Source organism: Martes martes (assembly GCF_963455335.1).
Source record: "Martes martes genome assembly, chromosome: 14".
NCBI classification, from domain to species: domain Eukaryota; kingdom Metazoa; phylum Chordata; class Mammalia; order Carnivora; family Mustelidae; genus Martes; species Martes martes.
This window is the reverse complement of record NC_137902.1, coordinates 51,839,153-51,863,737: the sequence shown is the minus strand read 5'-3', so window position 1 is coordinate 51,863,737 and position 24,585 is coordinate 51,839,153. Positions and strand designations below refer to the sequence as shown.

Here is a 24,585-nt window from a genome sequence, read left to right as displayed (position 1 = left end):
AAGAACCTGAACTCAATAGGCAAAATTATTTTACCTGTAAGATTCTCATTAAATATTCCATTTATTCCTAGCAACAATCTAATGCAACAGATACTATTGGCATCAATTTTATTGATATAAACTGATATACTAAGTGACTTGCTCAAGATTGCTGTAAAACTATACCCTTAGTGTAGGTCTTCTGATTATAAACCCTGTCTCTCTCCCTTTTTTAAAATTTTTTTAAGATTTTAAGATTTTTTAAGATTTCTTTTTTTTTTCTTTTAAGTAATTTCTATACCCAGTGTGGGGCTTGAACTCACAACCCCAAGATCAGGAGTCACATGCTACACCAACTAAGCCAGCCAGGTACCCCTGCCCCTGTACTCTTTGCATTTGGTCTCCTGAGCAGTACTGTCTTACACTTAAGGCCACTCAAAGAGAGCATATACATCTAAATGTATATACAAATATGTGAATTTTATATATAGAAAGACAGATAATATTCTTAGACTCTTAACAACATTCTTAGACACAGAAGGCTATGTGTTACGACTCTCACCTATACCACACCATTTAGGATTTACAGTATTGTTTCAAATATTATTGAATCAAAGTCTAATACCATTGTAAGATCTGCAATAGCTATAGTGGTGATATACTTCTAGGTTAATAGTATCTGTTAGCTTGAAACCATACACAGGAGATGAATACTTGTTGCATGGAGAGGTAACAAAGTAAAACCAACATTACTGATTTGGTGGCTCTGTACAACCGTGGCTTTTCCCAAAGCTCTGGACTCCTGTTACTTTAGTGAGGACCATGGCAAGCCCCCCAGTGAATTTTCTGCTTCCTTCATGCTTTGGAGCAACAAAATTGTTTGTTTGGATAGATGAGCTGCTTTCTGTGGATAATCGTCAGAAGTTACCTTTCTTTGGTCCTGAGTTGGATCTTCTCCTTTTTGTTTCATTCCATAAAGTTTCAGCCTATACCAGGACCCCTCATATCTGAGATCAAAAATAGAGTGGTAACATTAGCAAGCAGATAACGGTTCTAACTGGGTTCAGTGCCTTCAAGTGCAGAGCAGGAAGTGCACGGGCAAGTATTACGAGCTATGGTAGTCGTGGTAGTTAGTAGTCATACCCTTCAGATCACCCTGGAGAAAAGAGAGGTAAATTTTGTTTTTAAAGGCATTTGCTAACTTCTCAGAGTAACTTTGTGGTATGTTTACCATAGAAAACTATCTTCCTTTAAAGAAGCAAAATAAAAGTTCCTACAACTAAGAAATAAATTACACAAAGTCAGAGGGTACAAGGCCAATATAGAGAAATCATTTGTATTTCCGTATAACTAGTAACGGTTGGAATTGAAATAAGAATAAATAAGAATAGGGATGCTAGATGGCTCAGTGGGTTAAACCTCTGCCTTCGGCTCAGGTCATGATCTCAGGGTCCTGGGATCGAGCCCCGCATTGGGCTCTCTGCTCAGCGGGAAGCCTGCTTCCCCTCTCTCTCTGCCTACTTACGATCTCTCTCTCTCTCTCTCTGTCAAATAAATAAAATCTTTAAAAAAATAATAAATAATAATAAACCATAAGACAACTTGTGATTTTAGTTTTATATTGATTAGAGATCATTCTGCTTTATAAATTAAAACTGAGGTGTTATCAGACAAACTGCAGAGGAAACAGTTTTCTCCTCAACTGAATATAAAGGAAATAGCTCTTTGATACAAACGTGCACCTGAGTTTCTCCTTTCTTTCTATATAACCTGAGGATTGTGCTTTCTAATAGTGGCTTGCTAATCCCTTTAAATAGCTCATAATGGAAGTATTCCATAGTTTTCATTAACCATGAATTTCAGCTTCTTCTTTTTTTTTTTAAACCTCAAAACCCCGACTTGGTGGTTGTTTCACTAGCACCCTTTTAGCCTGGTCGATGAAGCAGCAAGCCTACTGCAAATCCTAAATAACGTGGTGTAGATGAGAGTCTGAGACTTTAATTATATGTCATTTTATTCACAACACTCAATTCCAGGAAGGAAAAAATTACTTTACTGTTGTAAAAGACATATTATGTGAGTATCATTCTTTGTAAACCCAAAATGATACTGTATTAGAGCATAGACAACAATAGGAACTAATTCTAAAAATGTGACCTGTCTGGGAAACTGCATAATAGTGAAAGTTATCAAAATGGAAAGAAGTGTTAATGTGAAATCCAGCCTTCTCAGAAATACTCTTTCTGGCCTGTTTGGTTTTGCTTTTGTTGCTTGTCATGCATGAATGAAAGTGCTACACTCTCAGGGGAGCAGGAAAGCCTCTGTCGGTTGTTTATTTCCTTAATCCCTCCTCCTTTGTGAATTTTGATGTCAGATCTAAAATGGAAAGCCTGTAAATATAATGATTATCACATGGATAATCACCTGCATTAGGAACCGCCCTGCTTCTCTATTCTAACCCTAGCTGTTCTCCACACGTCACATCCACTCTGCGGTTGGATTTTAACCTGACTGCTTCATTAGATTTGTGAACTCAGTACGTGGCGCCCTGGGGCAGCACAGATGGGGACGTGCTTGTTTTCTTTTCTCACTTTTACTGCAAAGACACACTAAAAAGTCCTTTCCAATTTAGTATGATCAGTTTACTTGGAATTAACCCTGATATTTGGAACCTGCCTTACTCTTTTGCCCACCATCCATGCCCCTTTTTCCTTCCCTGCTTCCAGACCTAATGCGTTTTCTTTTTGTCCCTCCATGCAGTGAATCTGAGGACTAAAATTCTGGTTAAAATTCTTCCTAGGTCAAACTGTTCCCCTGTGTTGTTTTATTATTTGTTTTGCTGGGAGGGAAAAATAAATGTTGTTCCATCATTGTATCTACAAACACCTTCAGATCAGAGGTTAGCTGTGGGAAAGTCTGCAGTGATGTGAGCCAGCTGCCTTCTCTAATGGAGTGACTGGGGGCACCAGCTCAAGATCAAAAGAAGGTGGGAGGAAGTCAGGAGATAAGATCTTTTTAAGCTATGGAACAAGAGCTTAGCTTTTCAGTGATAGGGCACAGCTCGGCAAACCTGTGTGAGGGGGCGCTAAGATAAAAAATTGAGTTGACTTTTCTTCAGCATGTCCTTCCTCAATCAGAAATATGTTGGCGCTTCAAATAGTTTACAGATGTGGAAGTGCCCTAGAGCCTGGTTTCCTTAAAGAATAATGATCTGACGTTTATATATGTGTCTTCTTGCAATTAGTCAGTTCCACTGTACCACAACAGAGCACAATTAATTGCTTTTTATATCTGTGTGAGCAAAACTGGACATTAAAAAAGCATTTTAACTACTATATGTTGAATTTTGAGTTTTTTATGTCTTAGTGCAGTTTTAGTCATACAGCTTCTTCATATTAATTTTGTGTTCTAGTTCTCTGGGCATCTTTCATGCCTCTGATGAAGCTCTGTATAAATAAGCAGTTGTAGCAGAGCTTTTCAGTGATATAAGAATTAGCTTGGTTAATTCTTGGTTTGGACAACTTGGAAAAATATTATGTTGATATCTTTTGAAACTTGTCCTTTTCCTTGACATCCAGGCCAGCAAATATTATTGACTATCTGGTATATCAAGTTCTATTGTAAGTAAATTATCAAAGAGGCCAACCTTGCTTGTACCAATTGTTAAGATCATAATTCAATTTTTCATTAATCTGCATCACCAAGGCTAACTTGATCAGCCTTATGCTTCTCTAGTGAACAGCCTAGGAATTGTACTTTCAGCTTATCTCTTTCTATTAACTTCAGCGTTTAGCTGTAATCATCCATTTCAACCTTTTCAAGCCCTCACAATGGGTCTTTAAATCTATATGTCATTAGTATATTGGACCATAAGTGCATACATACATCTTTTTCCCAGTGTTTTCCTTAACACGTAGATAGTACCCAAATTTGTGCTGGAGACACTGACTTACTTTCTGCCTTACATGGTTTGGTGCGGCACTCGTTTCAGTTGAGTTGGATCTGCTCACTACTCAGGCTCAAATCCCATCCTTCTATTAATATCTCTTGGCAAAGATAATTTTGGAGGAATGTAAGTTAAGATGTAGAGGCTCTTGACAGTTGTCTGCAGTATTTTTTTTTTTTCATTTTCAAGAGGGAAGTTGAGTTGAAAAGTAATATTGCTTCTATTTTCTCTATCAGTCCTAAAATTAAAGTATATGCAGAGAGTACAGAAAGGGAAAGGATTTGGTTACACAGATGTGTTTTTGTCATTTTGATGGCCTGTTTAAAGAGCATTAGTAGATATAGTAATGTTCATCAGATTGTGCCCTTAAGATATTTAGGAACCTAGAAACACTGTGAATTTAAAAATTTTAACTAGGGATGCCTGGTGGCTCAGTTGGTTAAGGGTCTGACTCTTGATTCCCACTCAAATTGTGATCTCAGGGTTGTGTGATCCAGCCCCACATCATGCTCCACACTCAGCATGTAGTCTGCTTGAAATTCTCTCTTCCCCTTTAACCCTCCCCCTGTCATACTTTCTATTTCTCTCTCTCTAATAAGTAGATAAAATCTTTTAAAAACAAAGTAAAAATAAAAATTTTAACTTTTTTTTTAATGTTCAACCTTTGTTACCCTGATATTATATAAAAGAGAAATTGGGGAGAGGAAGACTATGTGCTTTTAAGTTTTCAAACAGACAAAGTAGAAATACTAAATACATCTAGATTTTTTTCCCCAGAAAAACATCTCCCAAATATGACTTGATGATTCTGAATAACCTCAATGAGAAAGAAAAAGTAGAAAATAGAAAATATCCAAAAAAGTGGCATCTTGAACAATTAGCTCCATGAAAAACTTAGATTGGAGAAAAGGCAACAAAATACAAATTTGAAATGAGCATCAAACAAAGACAATGCTAACAAATGGTATGACAATATATTGAAAATTTTAGTGATAAAATACATCTAGATTTAATAGTTGATAACATTTTGACATTTTTACTTCACTTTAATTTTTTTAATATTCTAAAGTAAATTACATATATTATGCCGTTTTATCCCTAAATACTTCAGAAGAAACCTCTAAAATTAAGCATATTTACCTTATCAAATAATAATTCCTAATGTTATCTCAATCCTATTTCATAATCAAATTTCTCTAATTGTCTGAAAAATGCCTTTCTTGAATGGTTTGTTAAAAACAAGATTCAATTAAGGTGTGTACATTGCTCTTGGTCATTTTTCCCCTCCCCAAGTTCTCATGACCTTGATTTATTGGAGAGACCACACTATTCGTCCTGTAGGATGTCCCTACTTTATGGATTTGTCCATTTACTTTCTCATTGTATCATTTAACTTGTTCTCCTATCCTCTATATTTGCTGTAGACTGCAGTTATTGAATTGAAGTTTTGATTAGTTAATGTTAAAAATATGGCCAGTAAACTTTATGGGTAGTGCTATGTCCTTTTAACGGCATCATAATGGAAGGCACAGAATATTTGGTGATTCCACTATTAATGATGAAAAAATGATAAGATCGATCACTGGGTTAAGGTGATGACAGCTTGATCCTTCCATTATAAAGTTATACTTTGCTCCCCGTGACCAGCATATAATCTGTGATATTTTGATTCCATGAAATATCCAGCTTCCCGTCATCCTTTTATCTAAGAAATTTAGCATCCATTGATGATCCTTGCCTGAATAAATTTCATTAAGGGTTGCAAAATGGTGATTTTCTGAATCTATACATTTATTAGCAGACGTTCTTCTTTGCAGAAGTACTTTCTGAAAGGCATTGTTTCAATTAAAAACACAACCACCAGTATGTTCCTTAGGTTTCAAATGATTGTCTTTCTTTGCTGGGGTCAAAACACCTGAACTCACTGTGACAGCTACAGTAAAAACATGTACTACATCTTCTTTATTCCAACTTGTGAAGTGTGTTGACATTATGCTGCCTTTTTTTTTCATGCCAAGGAAAAAAAGAAATCTTTTTTGGTGTAAGAATAAAAATTGAACTGTGTGGGTATATTGAGATAATTGTGTAAAAAGAAGACTATTTGAATGAGTTTCAAAATGGATTATTTCTTCATTACCTAGCACTTTATAATTAACTGTTCTTTTTTTTTTTTATTTCAGGAAGCTGCCACTTTTGCTAGAGAGCAAGGCTTTGAGGTGAGTTAACCCACAATTGCACACTAAACAGATCCTAAAGGTTTTTTCTAGCTGATAATGAAGTTCTTTTGGACAGTGATTGATGTGCTATTATACTCTCAGAGCCTCGCAGCAGTTGCCATGGAAACTTGGCAGTCGTCATGGTTTCTTTGTTCTGCCAGCACAGTGTTATGACGCACTCTGCTAGGTCTGCACCCAACATCGCCTACAGATGTTATTTATTGAATTTTGAAAAGCCTCTTGGGAAGCCAAGAGGTTGGGCACGGTTTCAAGCTGCCTCTGCAGATATGGGGCCTGTCAGTTTGTTCAGTTAAAAAGCTACCTCATTAGCTGTATTACATTTCATAAGGATTCGCTGCTAAAGCAGTGGTGGAGCAAGACTAAATAGTGAAATATAATGTTATTTAAATAATTTCACCCCTACCACATGTAGATTATCATTATGCAAATTAATTTCCAAAAGGTTGTACTTAACAGTTGTTATGAACTGATTAATTTAAATCCTGCTCATATAAACTTCCTGCTTTAATCTTTTTTTCCCCATCTCTCTCTCTCTCTCTCTCTCTCTTTTTTGATAGCCTAAAACATATAAATTTTCTGAAACCAAATATCAATAATTGGCTTTAATTTCCAAGTCTTAATTCTGTTTTCCTAGTGGAAATATTAGTTGTCAAGATTCAAAACTCCATGTGGTGGTTGTTGGCAAAATTAGGATAACAGACAAGACCATGTTTTTATCTATAAAATATCCATCTTCTAGGTAATTGTTAGAAAACACTGGCTTTAATCTGAACCCAGATTAACTGACAGTGAATTCATAAACTGAGTTTATAAGTTTATAAGCATCGTATTTATGAGCCAGAACTATGTAGAATGCTGTGTTCTGTGCAGCAACTTAGAATGTTGCATGGTAGTAATTTTTAAAAACTAAAGTGACTAGAGATGGAATATAGAAACTCTTTATTTACATGCTCAGTATTGTCTACCATCTAGAGAAGCTGTGAGCATTGATTAGATCTATCAGTAAGCTCACTTTGAACTCTTCAAAGTGTTGTATGAATTTGTGAGGGAACTGTTATTTAAATGTACTAAAGGCAGATTCATTATCGAGCAACAAAGTAACACATGTGCATGTTACCCATGTCATAGGACTTGACAACCAGATGTAAAGCTTCCTCTTCTTGGAGGAAGACAATAGCTTGTGGTATACGTATTCTATGAAAAAAACTTATCAGGGCAGAAAAGCTTGCCTCAAAATACTTGATTATTAGAACTATGATAGCTGCTTGGGAGTTTTCTTTTTTTGTTTTATTATATTCTTATAAATATAGGGTTGAGTCACATGTAGAAGGAATAAAAATTTCCAGGTATTTATTGAATATAATTTAAGTTTCACTTTGTAATTTCCCAAACTGGCAATTGGTATTCACAAGTAAATATATTCAGGATAATATTCAATTCAAATGTTTTGATCATGAAAATGTAAGTAAATGTCTTAAGTTAAAGTTTCACTAATGGTAAGTTTTAATATTAACAATCAATATTCTCTTTTGTTACATCAATATTCTCCATAGATAAGAGCCTGTCGAATGTAAATTTGTAACTTGTTTTCAGTGCTAACATTAAAAAATGTATTTTAGTTCTGGAAAATAACTGGTTTTGTATATGTTTAGAAATATAATATGTTGCATAACAAATGATCATGACTGTAGTGCCTGCAGATAATAATTTTTAAATAGTTTATCAAACCCAAATTCCTACTTTTATTGCCCACTTGAGCTACATGCTTTGAATATGTTGGGTTTAAATTCAGTCTTAGGGACAAACTACTTTTTCTACTTTCTACTAACTGACACAATATTAACCTTTCCATTGGTTCTTATTTGCTGACACCTAGAATTGTGTTTTTTTTTAAACCATAAATCTGCCATAATTGATTACAGCATATAAACATGATGATGTTTATAATAGTATATCTTATTACCTTCTAACATAGCAAAACTACTCTGTTGGTGATGCTGACAGTGATATGTTAGATTAGGTAAAGCACACCATGTCTTGATGTGTCCTTTCATGGGTTCCCTAAAATACTATAAGCATTGCAAAATATACAAGAGCCATGAGAAGAATATTTTTGTTATTAAATATAACCCACATATGGAATGCTATCTAGAGGAATTCAGCTATTTTAAAATGTCATTAAAGTTTCTTTAGTCCATTAGATAGTAAGAGGAAAGCCTAGGTTTGAAACTTGGTGTTTTTAAAGAATCAAACAAGAATAAATCACTTTATCTTAACAGTTTAATACATATAGAAATGTGTCAGTGCTCGCAGGTCTACTGTGACAAACTAGTCAAGATCTGCATTTTATCCCTCTCAACCTTAATTTTACCTCTAAATTGGGGCTGAATGAGGAAAGAAATGAAAAGATTAAAAAGAAAGGTGAGCATTTTTTTTCTTTCCACCAGCTCTGCTGTCCTACTCTTATTTTCTATTATAAATCCCAATCAGTTCCCAAAGCCACTGAGTATTGCCACTAGTGATACGTCTGTTAACAAACCAGTCCAAATGCCTCTAAAAATAAACAGTGTTTATTCATCAGGAAATATCTTCAGTAGCATTGTTTATGATAGTCTGGTTAGCTTCTCTGCAAATTTTAGATAATCTTTCTTTTTAAAAAAATCTTTAATCTTTAAAATGAATTGGGCAATTTTTAGTAAGAAGAGGCAGCTTAGGAGGGCACTGGAGAATAAGATAAAAACTGGAGCTGGGCAGAGTACAAAGCAGAAGAGAGAGGAGATATATATATATATATATATATATATATATATATATATGATAGAAAATTGCATACTGCCTGATTTAAATGACAGACCTGCTAAGAATTTAAAATGACAATTCTTGAGGTAAAAAGTTTCATGAGGCCTTTTTTTATTCTGGAAAATCAGTTCAGACTGCAGTGTGTTTTTAAATCTACTTTATCTTGAACGGAGGCGATTAAAGGTTTATATTCTTAGAACCTAAATAAAAATAAGGTACTTAAAAATATGTTAAGGTACTTAAAAATATGTTTCATTATAAAACCTTTTAAAAGCTGTATTGAAAATTGATTTAAATTAACTAAAGAAAAAAAGATAAAAAATAAAGAAAATCCCTTCAAAACCTAAATACAGTATTCTTTGTATTTTCATTCTTTGTGCAATGGAATCTATGCCAAATGATGAGGATAATTTATACCTTCTCTACGGGGTCATTTATTCAGTTTACTCCAAGCAACAAATTTTAATTTTATTTTACATCTCTAACATATATTACTTCTCACCACAGAGAAAACAAAACAATCCTTTTCCTTTTTCCAACTTTTCCCCCACAGACCCTGACTCTATCCAGAGGATCTCAGACTTGTAATATTTCTCTGACCATTGATGACTCTATCATCTTCTACCACTGAGACAAGAAAGTATTGAATTGTGTTATCCAATATGGCATCCATTAGCCACATAAGGCTATTTAAATTCAAATTAGTTAAAATTAAATAAAATTTAAAATTCATTTCCTAAATCTCTATAGGCACATTTCAAGTCTACTCTATAGCCTGTGTAGCTAGGGACTACCATAGTAGACGGTGCAGATGTAGAACATATCCATCATCGCAGAAAATTCCATTGATCAACACTGGAGAGAAGGTCCACAGAGTATTCAGGGGGTATTGATTCCCAAAGAATTCTCCCAGGATTTTTCTAAGGTTCTTGTGTTCCTCACAAATACAAAGAATACAGTGAATGATGACCCAGAGTTTCTAGAAATAAGACACTAGGTTAGGTTCTGCTGGCTAAGAGATTACAATGCTGCTTTTCTAGGTGACTGAGTCCCAAAAGAGGACAGTTTTAAAAGTAACAGAAAGAGAAAGGTAGTCTTTTAATTCTTTTCATTTAGTCACTTTTCATTCAATAAATATTTACTGAGCACTAACTCTTTGCCTAACACTTTGATAGACCCTGAAGACAAGAAAGAAATGATCAGAGAGTGAACTGTGAAAGAAAACGTGGGAGAGGTTCCTATTTTTTAGATACAATAGTCATGGAATGACTCTCTGAGGAAAGTAAAACTTGAAAAATACGGGTATCTAGCATTGACAGAAAAAAGCAAGACAAACAAACAACAGGGAAACAAATTTCAAACAGAGGGAACAGGAGTACACAGGCTCCCAAAGGGGAAAGAGCATAATGTGCTGTGTACTCCAAGAACTGACAGAAGGCCAGTGTGACTGGAATGAAGTAAGCGAGGAGGAGGTAGTAGGAGATAAGACTCGAGACTGACACGTCAAGTGAACACCATAATTATTATAGGAGTTTCTATTTGGAAAACAAAAGAATGTGATATGGTTAAGTGAGGCAATGTGTGGGAACACTGCAATTGGTATTCTATAGGAGTAGGTAGATTATGACAGTATTAACATTTGTATCATCAGCTTGTTAAAAATGGAATGAAGAGAGTGTATTCTTTAATTTGGAAGACAATGCTAAATTTAAGTGTGTGATCAGCAGTAACAATAAAAGCATAATTTAACATTTATAAAATACCTCACAGCTTATAAAAACCTTTTCCAACATGTGATTAATACATTTCATATTCACACAAACCTTTTGTGGGTAGGTAGAGCATGTATTGCCATATCAGTTCAACAGACAATAAAACAGGCTACATGACTTGTTCAAGGTCACACTTATATATCATGGAGCCAGAACCAGAGCCAGCTCTTTAAGTCTCGTACTTTATATACTACACTTCTTTCTTACTCACATCCTAACATATTGGAGGAGGAGATTAGATTTCCAAATGACCTTGGAAAATGAGAAATATCTTGGAAGTCAAAAATTGAAAATCACTAGGGTAAAATATAAGCCAGAATAATTAAGAGGAAAAAATAGCAAACTTAAATACGAGATCAGTAATGACTTGTGCATGTGGCAGAAAAGTTATTTCAGTTGAACATGCTATAGTTTTGTGATAACAACAGAAACCACACTGCCGGAATTCAAAAGGCAGTATGATCTGTGGATAGCATAGAATATTGGTTAAGAGTATAATTTCTGGAGTCAGACTTCGTGTGTGCTAGCCCTGGCTCTACCACTTAGTGTATTTATGACCTTAGGAAGCTTCTTACCCTGTGACTCATTTTACTCACCTACAAAATGAGGATATGAGAATAATACCTACTGCCTGTAGAAGTTAGATTTAGTGAGCACTTCAGAGCTATATCCATTGCTTATAGCTAAATTGTATGAGCTTTCTTCTACTCCTTCCCCCTTTTTCCTTTCTCTCCTCCCTTATTAGATACCATAATTGCATTCCCAATACTCAAAACTCTTGAGGCCCTTTCTAGAGATTTTGGGGCAACCTCAGGATATGACAGTTTTGGAGAGTATTAAAATGATGGTCATTAGAGGTAAGAAATTAATATTTATTAAGTATGTAGCATGTGCTAAATATTGCATTAAGGTCTTTCACTTACCGCATCTTCTTTCATCCTCACAACAATTATTTTCAACTTTTTATTTTGAAATAATTTAGACTTAGGAAATTCGCAAAAATAGTACACTCAGCTTTCCCTAATGTAACATCTTAAAGGAATGAAAGTATAATGATCAAAACAAGGAAGTTAACATTAGGATGCTACCAACAACTGAACTATAGTCTTTATTCAGATTTCACCAGTTTCTCCTTAACTCCCTTTTCTGTTTGAGAATCTAATCCAGGAAAACAAACTGCATTTATTTGTCATGTCTCCTTTGTCTCTTCTTATCTGTGACAGTTTCTCATTCTTTCCTAGTTCATGTTCTTGATCCTTTTGAAGAGTACTTGCCAATCATTTTATAAATGCCCCTCAATTTGAGTTTCTCTGATATTTTCTGTTAAGTTGAAGTTACGCATTTTGCCAGAAATACCACAGAAGTGATTTGCCCTTCTCAGTGCATCATATTGGGGATGTGCATGATGTCCCATTGTCTTAATGTTGGTGATGTTCACTTTCATCACTGGGTTTAGGTGATGTTTGCCAGTTTATTTTTTATAAAATTACTATTTTCTCATTGTATTTAATAAATATCTTGGGGGTGATATTTAGGACTGTGCAAATATTTCACCTACTAATCTGTAATGAGAAGTATCTTAAGGGAGATACTTTGAGACTATGCAAATATCCAGATTCTCTTGAAACTTCTGCCCACTATTTAGGCATATTTCTCCCCCAACATCATTTTTCTTTTTTTTTTAAGATTTTATTTATTTATTTGACAGATCACAAGTAGGCAGAGAGGCAGGCAGAGAGAGAGAGAGAGGAGGAAGCAGGCTTCCCCCTGAGCAGAGAGCCTGATGCGGGGCTCAATCCCAGGAGCCTAGGATCATGACCTGAGCTGAAGGCAGAGGCTTTAACTCACTGAGCCACCCAGGCGCCCCCCCGACATCATTTTTCTGAAAGATTTTATTTGAGAGAGACAAACAGAGAGAGGGAGAGCATGCGGGGGGGGGGGGGGCAAAGGGAGAGGGAGAGAGAGTCTTAAAGCAGACTCCCACTCTGAGCACAGAACCCGAGGCAGTGCTTGATCCCATGACCCTGAGATCACAACCTGAGCTGAAACCAAGAGTTAGAAGCTCAACTGACTGTACCCCTCAGGCACCTCCTACCCAATGTCTTTTAACATAAATATTTACTTAGTTTTGTAGATGAGGAAATGAGCCTCACAAAGGTTTATTTACCTGCTCAAGATGCACAAATCTAGGTGTGTCACTCTCTGAAGTCCCTTGTAATTTCATAATTCTGCTAAAATGTTAGCCCAAGTATAAAGGAGAAGAATCTCTAGGGAGGTGGAGGTAGCCGTATAACTAGAAATATTTAGCTTTGAGAAGACAAAATTGAGGCTTAAAGAGTTTTCATACTAGATGGGCATCAACTATTGAGGCCAAAACAATGACTCCTTAAAGGCATAGTAAGAAATTTAGATTTGGTCTTCACTGACTGTGATCCCAGAGTGACAGAGTAGTTTTGTATGAACTGTGGACATGGATACAATTAGAATAAAGTTTGACCATCTTGTAAAGATTTGTGTTTTGTATTTGGAAAGTTTATTTCAATCTTGAATTGCCATTTTTATAAGATTTCATTTGAGACATAAGAAAGGTTTCTTTGATTAGGTTACCAAAACCCCCATAAAAAATATATATGTCTTCCTACTGGCATGGTAGAAGACAACCATAGATTCTCATTCTTAATTTATTCCTTATACCACTTTGAAGAAAGACCTCTGTTTTAAAAACATTGTATACATGGCATTCTGCTCCCAAGATGATAAAGTGAATGTGTTTCTGGGTTTTACCCCTTTATCTTTATTAAATATGAATCTACTCAGTCATAAGCAGAACTCCGACAGTTGTAAAACCTAAGTGTGGTAAGGAGATTGGGAGAATATATATCAGTCATTTTAATTAAGTGTATACATTTATTTGAGAGCGCGAAAACATTGTAACTATGTCGCTTTTTCTGATTTTTTTTTTTTTTTGGTCCTTTCAGCTGTTACTAGTCGTTTCTAATAGTCATTCCCCAAAAACTGAGGAAATTTCTTTTCTTATATTATCAGACTTCAGGCTTAGTTTTGTTCTAAATTAAGCAACCAAAAGTGAAATAGTCAGCGTGTTTGAAAGGTCAGCAGCATTGTCTTACCACACATGGCTGTTCTTTCAGAAACAGCGGTTGTCTGGAATTATCATGTTAGGTGTAGAAGAAGCTTAGCTTCATGTATCATCTGGAATTTCTTAAGTATGTAGTGAACAAACAACATACAAATATTTCACTAAAGGTTTTCATACCTTTAAAAATGTCATAGTTCCTGATGTTCTTTGTAACCATTATGACTTGTCTACCTTGAGTACCTAAATTTTTCTGTCCTATATATTCTAATTAAACTTACTTGATTCCACTCAGATATATTTCTCCTCTGGTATGTCTCTCTCCATAACTGTTTGAAATTGCACAGTGATAGAGTACCAATAAAGCCCAAACCATAGATGGATTAGAGACCCACTGAATTCAGACATGAATTTTTAAATTACCTAAAATTGTTGAAAACATGACTCTAAACATCCTACTGATGATAGCTCAGGATTTAGATTTCAAGTCAAAACATTTATGATGTAAAACTTCATGACGTATGTGATATGAAAAATAGTATCAGGTTTCTAGAATTAATTTGTAGGTTTTTTTAACTTTATCTTTTTTTCTCTCTCTCTTTTTTTTAATTTTTTATTTATTTTCAGCATAACAGTATTCATTGTTTTTTCACCACACCCAGTGCTCCATGCAATCTGTGCCCTCCCTAATACCCACCACCTGGTTCCCCCAACCTCCCACCCCCCTAACTTTATCTTTTTGAAACAGCATCTCCGTCTCTCATTTTAGTTCTTTGAAAGATTTGGCGTTTTAACGACATTATTTCCAGAGTCAGCATAATTCTCCAAACCTCTAAAATAATTAAATATATCTCCCCTCTTTTTTTTTTTTTTTACAAATCTCTCTTTAATTGGAAATTTGAAAATTGGCTATTTGCTGATATTGAGAAATTATTGTTAATTTTTTAAAATATAATAGTTATGTGGTTATGTTTAAGTCCTTACCTTTCAGGGGTACATAATAAAACATTTACAAGTAACATTATATTGTATCTGGGATTTGCTTCAAAATAATGTAAAGGCAAGTGGGTGAGACTATAGATTAAATAAAATTTATCATAAATTTTAAATTGTTGCAACTTGATGGTGGGTTCCTTGGAGGCTCTAGTACTATTTACTTTTGTATATGGTTAAAATTTTAAAAGAATAACTCTTATAATAGAGATGTGTATCCCTCCTGTTTTGAATAATGGGGGTGTGTATCCCTCCGATTTTGAACATGACAAGCTAAATCCTTAATCTACTAGTAACTTTTGTTTTATTGTACTGTTATGAGAACTTTTTCCTCCTCTTTATTAATAGACTGAAGACATTAAAGAGATAGCCAGAAAGACACAGGCTCTGCCAAAGGTGAACCCGAAGAGGCAGCGAATCGTGATCTTCACCCAAGGGAGAGAAGATACTATAATGGCTACAGGTATGTGTGAAATCATGTGCAAAGCCCAGTATAATGAAGATTAGTCATTTATGACAGAATTCTGTATTCTTTATATTATAATTTATTTGAAAACAGCATACTTTTCTTTTTATTTTTTTTTTACCACCTTCATGCATTTTGCTTTCCTCACCCCAGCCCCTGCATCTGGCAACCACCAATCTGTTCTCTGTATTTATAAGTTCAATTTTGCTTTTTTTTTTTTTTTTTTAGTTTCCACATACCAGTAAGATCATAGAGTATTTGTCTTTCTCTCTCTGAATGATTTCACTTAGCATAATGCACTCAGGGTTCATCCATATTGTTTAAATGACAGGATTTTCTTCTCCTTCTTTATGACTGGATAATATTCTATCATACGCATGCACACACAAACACATACAACACATTTCCCATTCATCCATCAATGGACACTTAGCTATTGTCTTAGCTATTATAAATAATGTTGCAATGAACATGGCGGTGTAGATATCTTTTTGAGTTAGTGTTCTTGTTTCTTTCAGATAAATACACACAAATGGAATTATGGATCATATGGTAGTTCTATTTTTAATTTTTTAAGGAACTTTCATACCAAGTTAGAGTCCCACCAGCAGTGCACAAGTGTTCCCTTTTCTCCATGTCCTCACCTACATTTATTTCTTATCTTTTTGATAATAGGCATCCTAACAGGTGTGAGGTAATGTCTCACTGTGGTTTTGATTTACATTTCCCTGATGATTACTACTGTTAATCATCTTTTGATGTGCGTGTTGGGCATCCATAATAACGATCCAGTTTCATTCTTTTGCATGTGACAGCTTTTCCAGCGCCACTCATTGAAGTCACTGTCCTTTCCAGGTGTCTGTCTATTTTTTCTAATTATTATTTATTTGACACAGAGAGAGAGATCACAAGTAGGCAGAGAGGCAGACAGAGAGAGGGAGGGACGCAGGCTCCCCACTGAGCAGAGAACCCCCTGATGCGGGGCTTGATCCCAGGACCTTGAGATCATGACCTGAGCTGAAGGCAGAGGCTTAACCCACTGAGCCACCCAGGTGCCCCTGTCTATATATTTTTATGCTGGTACCACACTGATTTGATTGCTATCTCTTTGTAATATAGTTTGAAATCAGGAAGCGTGATGCCTCCAGCCTTGTTCTTCTTTCTCAAGATTGCTTTTACTATTAGGGATCTTTTGTGGTTCTATATAAGTTTTAGGGTTGTTTGTTCTATTTCTGTGAAAATGTACCTTTTGTAGTGTTTTTATTTTAGTAAATAAACCTACCTTCTACCTCAGTAGAAAAGATTTCATTTTCAAGAAGGTAATTTATTAAAATTCAGTTGATTAAATCCACTTTGATTTAGTTTGTTTACTCTGATATTTTGGAGATACTGTCAAGTCTAGTAATGTCTTTCCTGAAAAAAAAAATTTACTTAGCAAATTCCTATGCTTAACTTAAATAAATTTATCTAATTATAAACAAATAAAATCCAGAGGTAAGTTACTTCCTCAGTTTTAAACTTTAAGAAGAAAACCTCACTTCTGTTTTTACTCAGTCATCTATTTTCTTACACAGAAATAGAATAGGAATTTCATCTAGTAAACAAACATTTTATTGGTTAAATGATTAATATTTTCAGTGTGATGCTACCTACTATTAAAACCAAATACAAACCTGTTTGTTTTTTAAAGATTTTATTTATTTATTTGACAGAGAGAGATGACAGGTAGGCAGAGAGGCAGGCAAAGAGAGAGGGGGAAGCAGGCTCCCTGCTGAGCAGAAAGCCTGATGTAGGGCTCGATCCCAGAACCGAGATCATGACCTGAGCTGAAGGCAGAGGCTTTAACCCACTGAGCCATCCAGGTGCCCCCAAATACAAACCTGTTAATTCTGTCTGAACCATTAAGATTAAAACCCACCAGTTAATAATAATTATTATAAACAGTAGCAATTAATTACCTTTGTGGGTTTTTTTAGTACACCACTAAACAGAATTTTAAGATATGAGCCTTAAACATCTAACTGGGAAATAAAATTAATATAATAAAAATATAAATACAAAGAAGTATAATTATACTTCTTTTTTTTTTAAGATTTTATTTGTTTATTTGACAGAAAGAGATCACAAGTAGGCATAGAGGCAGGCAGAGAGAGGCGGAAGCAGCCTCCCTGCTGAGTAGAGAGCCCGATGCGGGGCTTGATCCTAGGACCCTGGGATCATGACCTGAGCTGAAGGCAGAGGCTTTAACCCACTGAGCCACCCAGGCACCCCTATAATTATACTTCTTGATTATTGGTACTAACTGTATGGGTTATATTGACTCAGAGAAGGAGATCAACTGATTAAGCCTGAAGAAAGCTGTTATAATGACTGTGAAGTAAATTTTTGTTGAATTAAATCTATAAGCCTGGAAAAGGGTCAAAGAAGAAATTATTGTTAAATTTTGGAGAGAAAGAACCTTAGAATGAATTCATTACAACTTTCCTACTTTAGAATTGTCAAAAACAAGATTCAAAGACTTACTTCCAAAAATATTTATTGCATAATAATTCAGTGAGTGACAAATAGTGAAGTGGGGTTAGAGATAAAATGATATTCATCATGAGTTAGTAATTGTAGAGCTGGGTGATGGATGTACAAGGGGTGGTCATTATGTTATTACTTCCACTTGTGTATATGTTTTAGATTTTCCATGATTAAAATTATAAAACAGAAAGAAAACTAAAAAATAACTTTCAATCAAGAATCAGAGATATGGGGGTGCCTGGGTGGCTCAGTCAGTTCAGAGTTCAGCTCTTGGTTTCTCCCTTGGTTTCTCCCTGGGGCTGAGGGACCAAGCCCTGCATCTGGCTCTGGCTCAGTGGGGAGTTTGCTTGAGATTCTCTTCCTCTCCCTCTGCCCCTCCCCATGCTCATGCTCACACTCTCTCACTCTCTAAAATAAATGAGCCTTTAAAAAAAAAAAAAAGAATCAGAGATACTAAGTGGTTTTCCCAAGACACATTGATATCCTTGCTGAGCCTTGAATTCTAGGAAGGATTTAAAGAAAGAAGGGCAATCCAGTCATCTTACCGAAGAGGATCATATGAGCAAAGGCATCAGGTACCATATAATCTTTAATTGTAATGACAGAAAAAGCCACATGTTAATTTTGCAAGAGGGAAAAGAAATGTCATGAAAAGATATCCCTGCATTGATAATAACTATCTGGATTGCTGTCTCCTATAGTACGTGGCCTGTTCCTGTCTTAGCAATACACAGTGTTTGGAAAAGTGAAAAACATGCAGACTTCTTATCTTACAGGAACTGTAGTATGGCCTGCAGATTCATAAAATGCTATTTGGTTGCTCTTTATGGAGACATTTATTTTAAGGCTTTATATATTCCAGATATACATGTCATACAAGTGTCTTCCTCATTGTGAATTTGCAAATTTCCCCAAAGTTGAAACCTTTAAAATTACCCCCCCTTCCTGTGACTCAATTTCTTTGTCAACTCATTTTGTTCTTTATTAAATCTATTAAACCAGTCTTAGGAACACTTACTAGCAGGAATTTATTTGAGGAAAGACATTGGCTAATCTTTGCTTTTCCTACTCTATGAAAATGAACTTAAATTAGAGGATGCACTATATCTGCAATGCATGATAAATACAAGATGGATAGAGAATCTGTTCAGTGGTGTCAGCTACAAAAGCAAACATGATAAATGTTAATGCAGTTTTGAGCCCTGGGATAAGCTATTCAGTGCACAAGCATAGCTGAATCTCTTTGCTATGTTGTTATTCATGGCAGCCAAATAAATGTCAATAATAAAAGAGAATTAAAGATTTTCATTTCCCAGAGGCAATCCTCTAATACGGCTTGATCTTTCATTTCATTTGTAATTCGTTCTCATGTCAGGATGCAATCATTCGCCAGGCTCTGGGTGTCATGTTAAGTCATTTAATAATGATTAAGAACATAAAAATGCTTGGCCTGTGGGGCAATTCACAGAAGAGATGCCAATTTGTTATTGTTTTTCCTCCTTTGCTCTTGAATATGGATCAGCTTTTTCCCACCTCCTAGCATTAAAATACTAATGGAAGATGGGGAGGGAAAGTATCCCTTAATTTACCATAAGTGACATTCCAGAATGGCACAAGGCAGTGCTAACACACTTATTAAAACACTAATTAGGAATCATTGTTCCTTAAACCTCACACTATAGAATATTTTTAAATGATCATTGCTAAGTTTTTGGCATTTAGCAGTAATGTAACAAAATCAGTTTTCTTGGTATTTAATTCTAGAGACCTTTCTCCTTTTGAGATATGGTGTCCATAAACCACTTTCTGTTATTTTATATGTAGTTCCTCCTTTGAATTCCTCTTTGCTAAATTGTGACTCTAAAGTCTTTAACACCTGTCTTTTTTTTTTTTTTTGTCACCTCTGTTTCAGTTGTGTATCCATTTTGTATATCCATCTATCCTAGAGGTTTTGTCACACATCAATCATTGTCTCATTGCTTGCAGGTTAATTGAGTTTTAAGCTTTTCTGGGGTGCTAGAGGGGGTGGCAAGGAACACTGGAATGTAATAAGAGTAAGAAGCCAGGAATGATGACAGGAAAGAAAATATGATTCTGTACTTTTTGATCCTTTTAATAAATATTGAATGAACCTGTTAGGTAGCATGAGAGTCAGGTCAAGGAAGTCATTCCTGTATCTATAAATGTAGAAAAACTAAGACTAAAGATTTTTATTACCTACCAGATAGTACCTACTGGTGAGGTCTTCCTATATTAATACCTTATTACATTAACAACTGTAAAAATAAATATTTTATGTGCATGAATATTTACATACATGCAGGCACATACACAAATATATATGTCTTTGCAGAAAGTTTACATTTCTCCAAGTTTCTGTAGTAAATATGTCCCTAAAAATTGGTAAAAGCAAAAAGATTTTTATTCTAAATTGAAAATAATGCATTTCACACTTTGGTTCATTGTGACACAATGAAATAGGTTCACTAAAGAATAAATTGTAGGGGTGCCTGGGTGGCTCAGTGGGTTAAAGCATCTGCCTTCGGCTCAGGTCATGATCCCAGGGTCCTGGGATCGAGCCCTGCATCGGGCTCTCTGCTCAGCAGGGAGCCTGCTTCTCTATGATCTCTGTCTGTCAAATAAATAAATAAAAGTCTTAAAAAAAAAAAAAGAATAAATTGTAGATTTTTCTGAATACTTTCAGAATTCTTTGTTTGAATTATAATTTTGCCCAACAGGAGAAAGCAGATTAGGTCATTAGTTTTTCAACTGGAAGATAGGGGCTGCCATATCAGTGTCACCTAGTGGACATTTAGTAAATATAGCCCTGCCTCCATGGAAGTATATTCGATTGAACCAGATACATTCCTGTGAAAAGTATTAGAATATACATCCTCAAGAAGATGTATGAGAATGGGGGTTGTAGAGTGGGGGTTGGGAAGTGTAGGGTTGTGTATTTGTTGAAAAGATCCCCTAGGTAATATAGCAATGCTGTCTATCCTCCATCTCTTGCCTTAAAAACCACTGGATTAGGTGGTTTAATAATGTTGCCTCAAGTCTATGATTTTGTGGGATGATAGAAATAGAACCTTTTAGCAGCTAAGCATCTAGTACTTCAATAAGTCTTGGTGAATGCTTCTCTCTCCTGATAAATCACAAAGTGTCATGTACTCATCTATTACTAGCAATCTACATATATTATTTTAAATAGTAACTGCATTTGATTTGCTTATAATTTAAGATAATCACATCATAGTGCCCTTCGTCATTTCTTTATAAGTAAATGGAGTTATTGAAGTTTCTTGTCTTCATGTCTTCAAGGTCATGAGACCTTAAAGAAACTTGTCACCCCATTTGCTAGTGAAGTGTTATGTTCTTTGATAGTACTCAGTGCTGTACATTACTCTATAGGAAAAGGTCAACGTGCTTTGCAGTTCTGGTAGACATAAAGTACGGAGAGTGTGGAATAGAAAATGCAAACTCTAAAGAAAAACAACTTCAGCAGCTGGAAGAAAAATGTCAGCACATCATCACAACTCCTACTCCTAGAAAATATTGCTATAAGTCATTTTGAAAATGTTATCTATACTACAGCCAAAACATTTAAATGATGATCTTGTCGGCATAGGTTGGTGATGGTGTGGAAAGAACAAATTAAGTAGCATTTTTTCAGAATGGCTATATAGGACATTCGTAGAAAAAAAGTTCTTTGAATTTTGAAGAATGCGTATTTCTTAACCAGGAATATAAACAACTAAGTTATTAACTCATGTTCCATTTTTAGATCTTTGTAACCACAAAAGACAAAGTCCTTTAGTTAACCAAGAGGTCAAAAATACTTTAGAATAACATGGAACTGTCACATTCCTGACAAAGGAATATCTTTGCGTCATGGTTTGTATGGTTTAGTGATCTCAGACCCAGCCCTAGAGAGGCCTAGCCCTGGGAAACTAGCCTAGGCAAATGTTAATCCTATTATAACGTTATTTTGGTGGGACCTCCAGTCAGATTTATTGAGGTATAGATTATATATATGTATCTATATAAAATACACATATATTTCACTAAATACTCACCATAATCAAAATATAGAACATCTTACACTGTTTGTTTTTAAGTTTTATGCAAATGAAGTTGGTACTACTTTTTATTAAGTGAACACACTTGTGTCACCAGATCAAGGTAGAACACCTGTAGCACTTAGAAGCCCCTATTATTTGGGTTTCTATTACTAACAATTAGCTCTGCCTTTTTTTGAAAGAGAATCACCCAGTATATAGACGTTTTATCTTGCTCTGTCTCCATCCTTTTTTGAGCATTATCTTACTTTTTGACAAACTATGTTGTTTTAGTTCCTTGTATTTTCCCTGCTTCAGTCCTGGAATCAACCACTTCTTCAAGTAACCCTGGTTCCTTTAATTAGCAAATGGTATTTAGAAACCCAGATCTGGGTGCTAGACATGCTCATTGCTAATTGAGAATCATTGCTTTGGGACCCTCTTAGCAAATAGATTGGCAATATATATACGTATAATAACTCATGCATACATATCCATCTGTATTTATTTCCATATCTATCTATCTATTTATATATTTGAATTCCATGAGTTGAAACTGCTGATACCTTTGATTCCAATCCAACAACAGAGTTCATTCTAGCCTACACCCTTTCCTTCCGTTTAACTTCTTCCTCTGACATTGAAAGTTCTGGCTCTCGTTATCTAAAATATATTTACTTATTTGTTCGATCCTAAGCCAGTTTTGAATTACTTACTCACACCCTTATGCAAAACATATTTACTTCCTAGAGTATATATTTGCTTACAATTCTTTTTGTCTTTACCCTCTGATGTCTGGTCAAAATACTGTTATCCAAAGTCACTTCAGGTTAGTTTTATTCCATCCACTTCAGTGTGGTTACATTATTCATTGTAGTACAGTTAAGTTTGTATTCCATTTTGATTTCCTTTCATATCTAGGTTGGGTTTTTAGTAAGTAAAGTTTACCCCTCACGGTGTCTCTGTTCTGCGTGCTCTAACGAATGCGTAAGATCATGCAGCCACCACCATAGTTACACAACAGAAGAGTTCCATTTTTCACTTCTAGTTTTCTGAAGCGGTGGTACCAATTTATACCCACCAGCAGTACATAGAATGGCTTCTGTTTTTCCACATTTTCACCGCATTTTCTGCCATCTATGTTTTTTTATTTTAAGCTATTCCGGTGAGTATGCTCTAGTTTCTCATTGTGTTTTCATTAGAATTTCCCCAATTTAATGAGGTGAGACACCTTTTCATCTGCTTATTAGAATTTAGATATCTTCTTTTGTAAAGTTCCTGTCTTTTGCCCATATTAGATTGTCATCTTGATGTATAATTCTTTGCAGTATGCATACAAGTATTTTGCTAGATAAATGTAATGCAAATATATCCTCTTACCTTGTGGCTTGCCTTTTCATTCTCTCATGGTATCTTTTGATAAATAAAGCTTTTCATATTTAATATAGTCCAGTTAATAATGTTTTCCCCCTTATGGATAGTATTTTTCATATTCTTTTAAAGAAAATCTTTGCATATCCTTCGCTTATTGAGAGACTTTCCTGTTCTCTTTTTTTCCCTAAAATTTTTACGTTACTCTTTTCATAGTTCTTCTGGAATTAGAATTTTTATATATGGTATGGGATAAAGGGATAATTCATTTCTTTTACCCATATGAATAACCAGTTGACCCACCATCATTTATTAAAAGGAACATTTTTCCCTTACTGCAGTAAATTGACATGTTTGTCACATTTCACGTTACCTTATATCTATGTGTCTTTTTTAGAGTATCTATTCTATTCCATTGTTTTCTTTATTATAACCAGTTTACATTCTCTTAATTACTTAACTCATAATTAGTCTTTTTATTTGGTAATGCCAGACTTCCAACTTTGTTTTTCAAGATTGTCCTGACTTTTCTTGGCTCTTTGCATTTCCACATAAGTGTTAGAATCAGATTGTTGTTGCCCCCCTGAAATTTTTTATTCTTACTAGAATTTTATTGAATTGAATTTTATATTGAATCTGTGAACCAGTTTGGAAAGAATTAACATCTTTACAATGCTGTGTCTTCCAATTCATAGAATATATTTCTCTGTTAATTTAGGTGGTCTTTAATTTTTCTCAAAATGTTAGCTTTTTTTCAGTATAATGGTCTCACATATATAACTTTTATAAGACTCTTATTATTTGTTTTTTGTATTTTTTAAAGTGACCTCTGTGCCTAACATGGGGCTTGAATTCATGACCTTGAGATCAAGTGTCACATGCTCTACCAACTGAGCCAGCCAGGCGTTCCAGTTATTATTTGGTTTTTGATACTATTCTTTTTTTGTAAATTCTGAGCTCAGATCAACTGTAGAAGCCTTCATAGTTATAAAGGTCAGTAGAAAACCTTTCTATCATTGCTCAGAACTGATTGGTGTTTCATACATACACATATCCGCCCCCCAATCTCATTATCCATCAACATGTTCTCAATTACCCACTGTCACCTATATACACACAGATGCACACACACTGTCACAACTCTAGATACAAGCCCTTATTGTTTTAAATACTTTTGCTTCTCAGAACTACAGAGATACACATCAGATAGACTGGAAGGTCTTTTATGCACAAATTTATCTATTTTCATATTGACCCGTTTCAGTAAGAGCACATCTCTGGGAATGATGCTATCCATTTTTAAATGGCATCCTTTTAGTTTCAGTTTCTGTTTGTGTTTCTCTG

General features: G+C 34.9%; 1 protein-coding gene across 4 annotated transcripts in view; it reads left to right on the top strand.

Moving 5' to 3' along the window:
- Positions 1–24,585, top strand: part of ADK (adenosine kinase) — a 523,602-nt gene that overhangs the window by 419,450 nt on the left and 79,567 nt on the right. For 3 of the 4 annotated variants that reach the window (XM_080822503.1, XM_080822505.1, XM_080822504.1), the window contains exons 8-9: positions 6,106–6,141; positions 15,169–15,283. In XM_080822503.1, coding sequence (XP_080678629.1) covers positions 6,106–6,141; positions 15,169–15,283 — 151 coding nt within the window. The remainder of the gene's footprint in view (positions 1–6,105; positions 6,142–15,168; positions 15,284–24,585) is intronic. The other variant, XM_080822506.1, reaches the window with a different exon arrangement.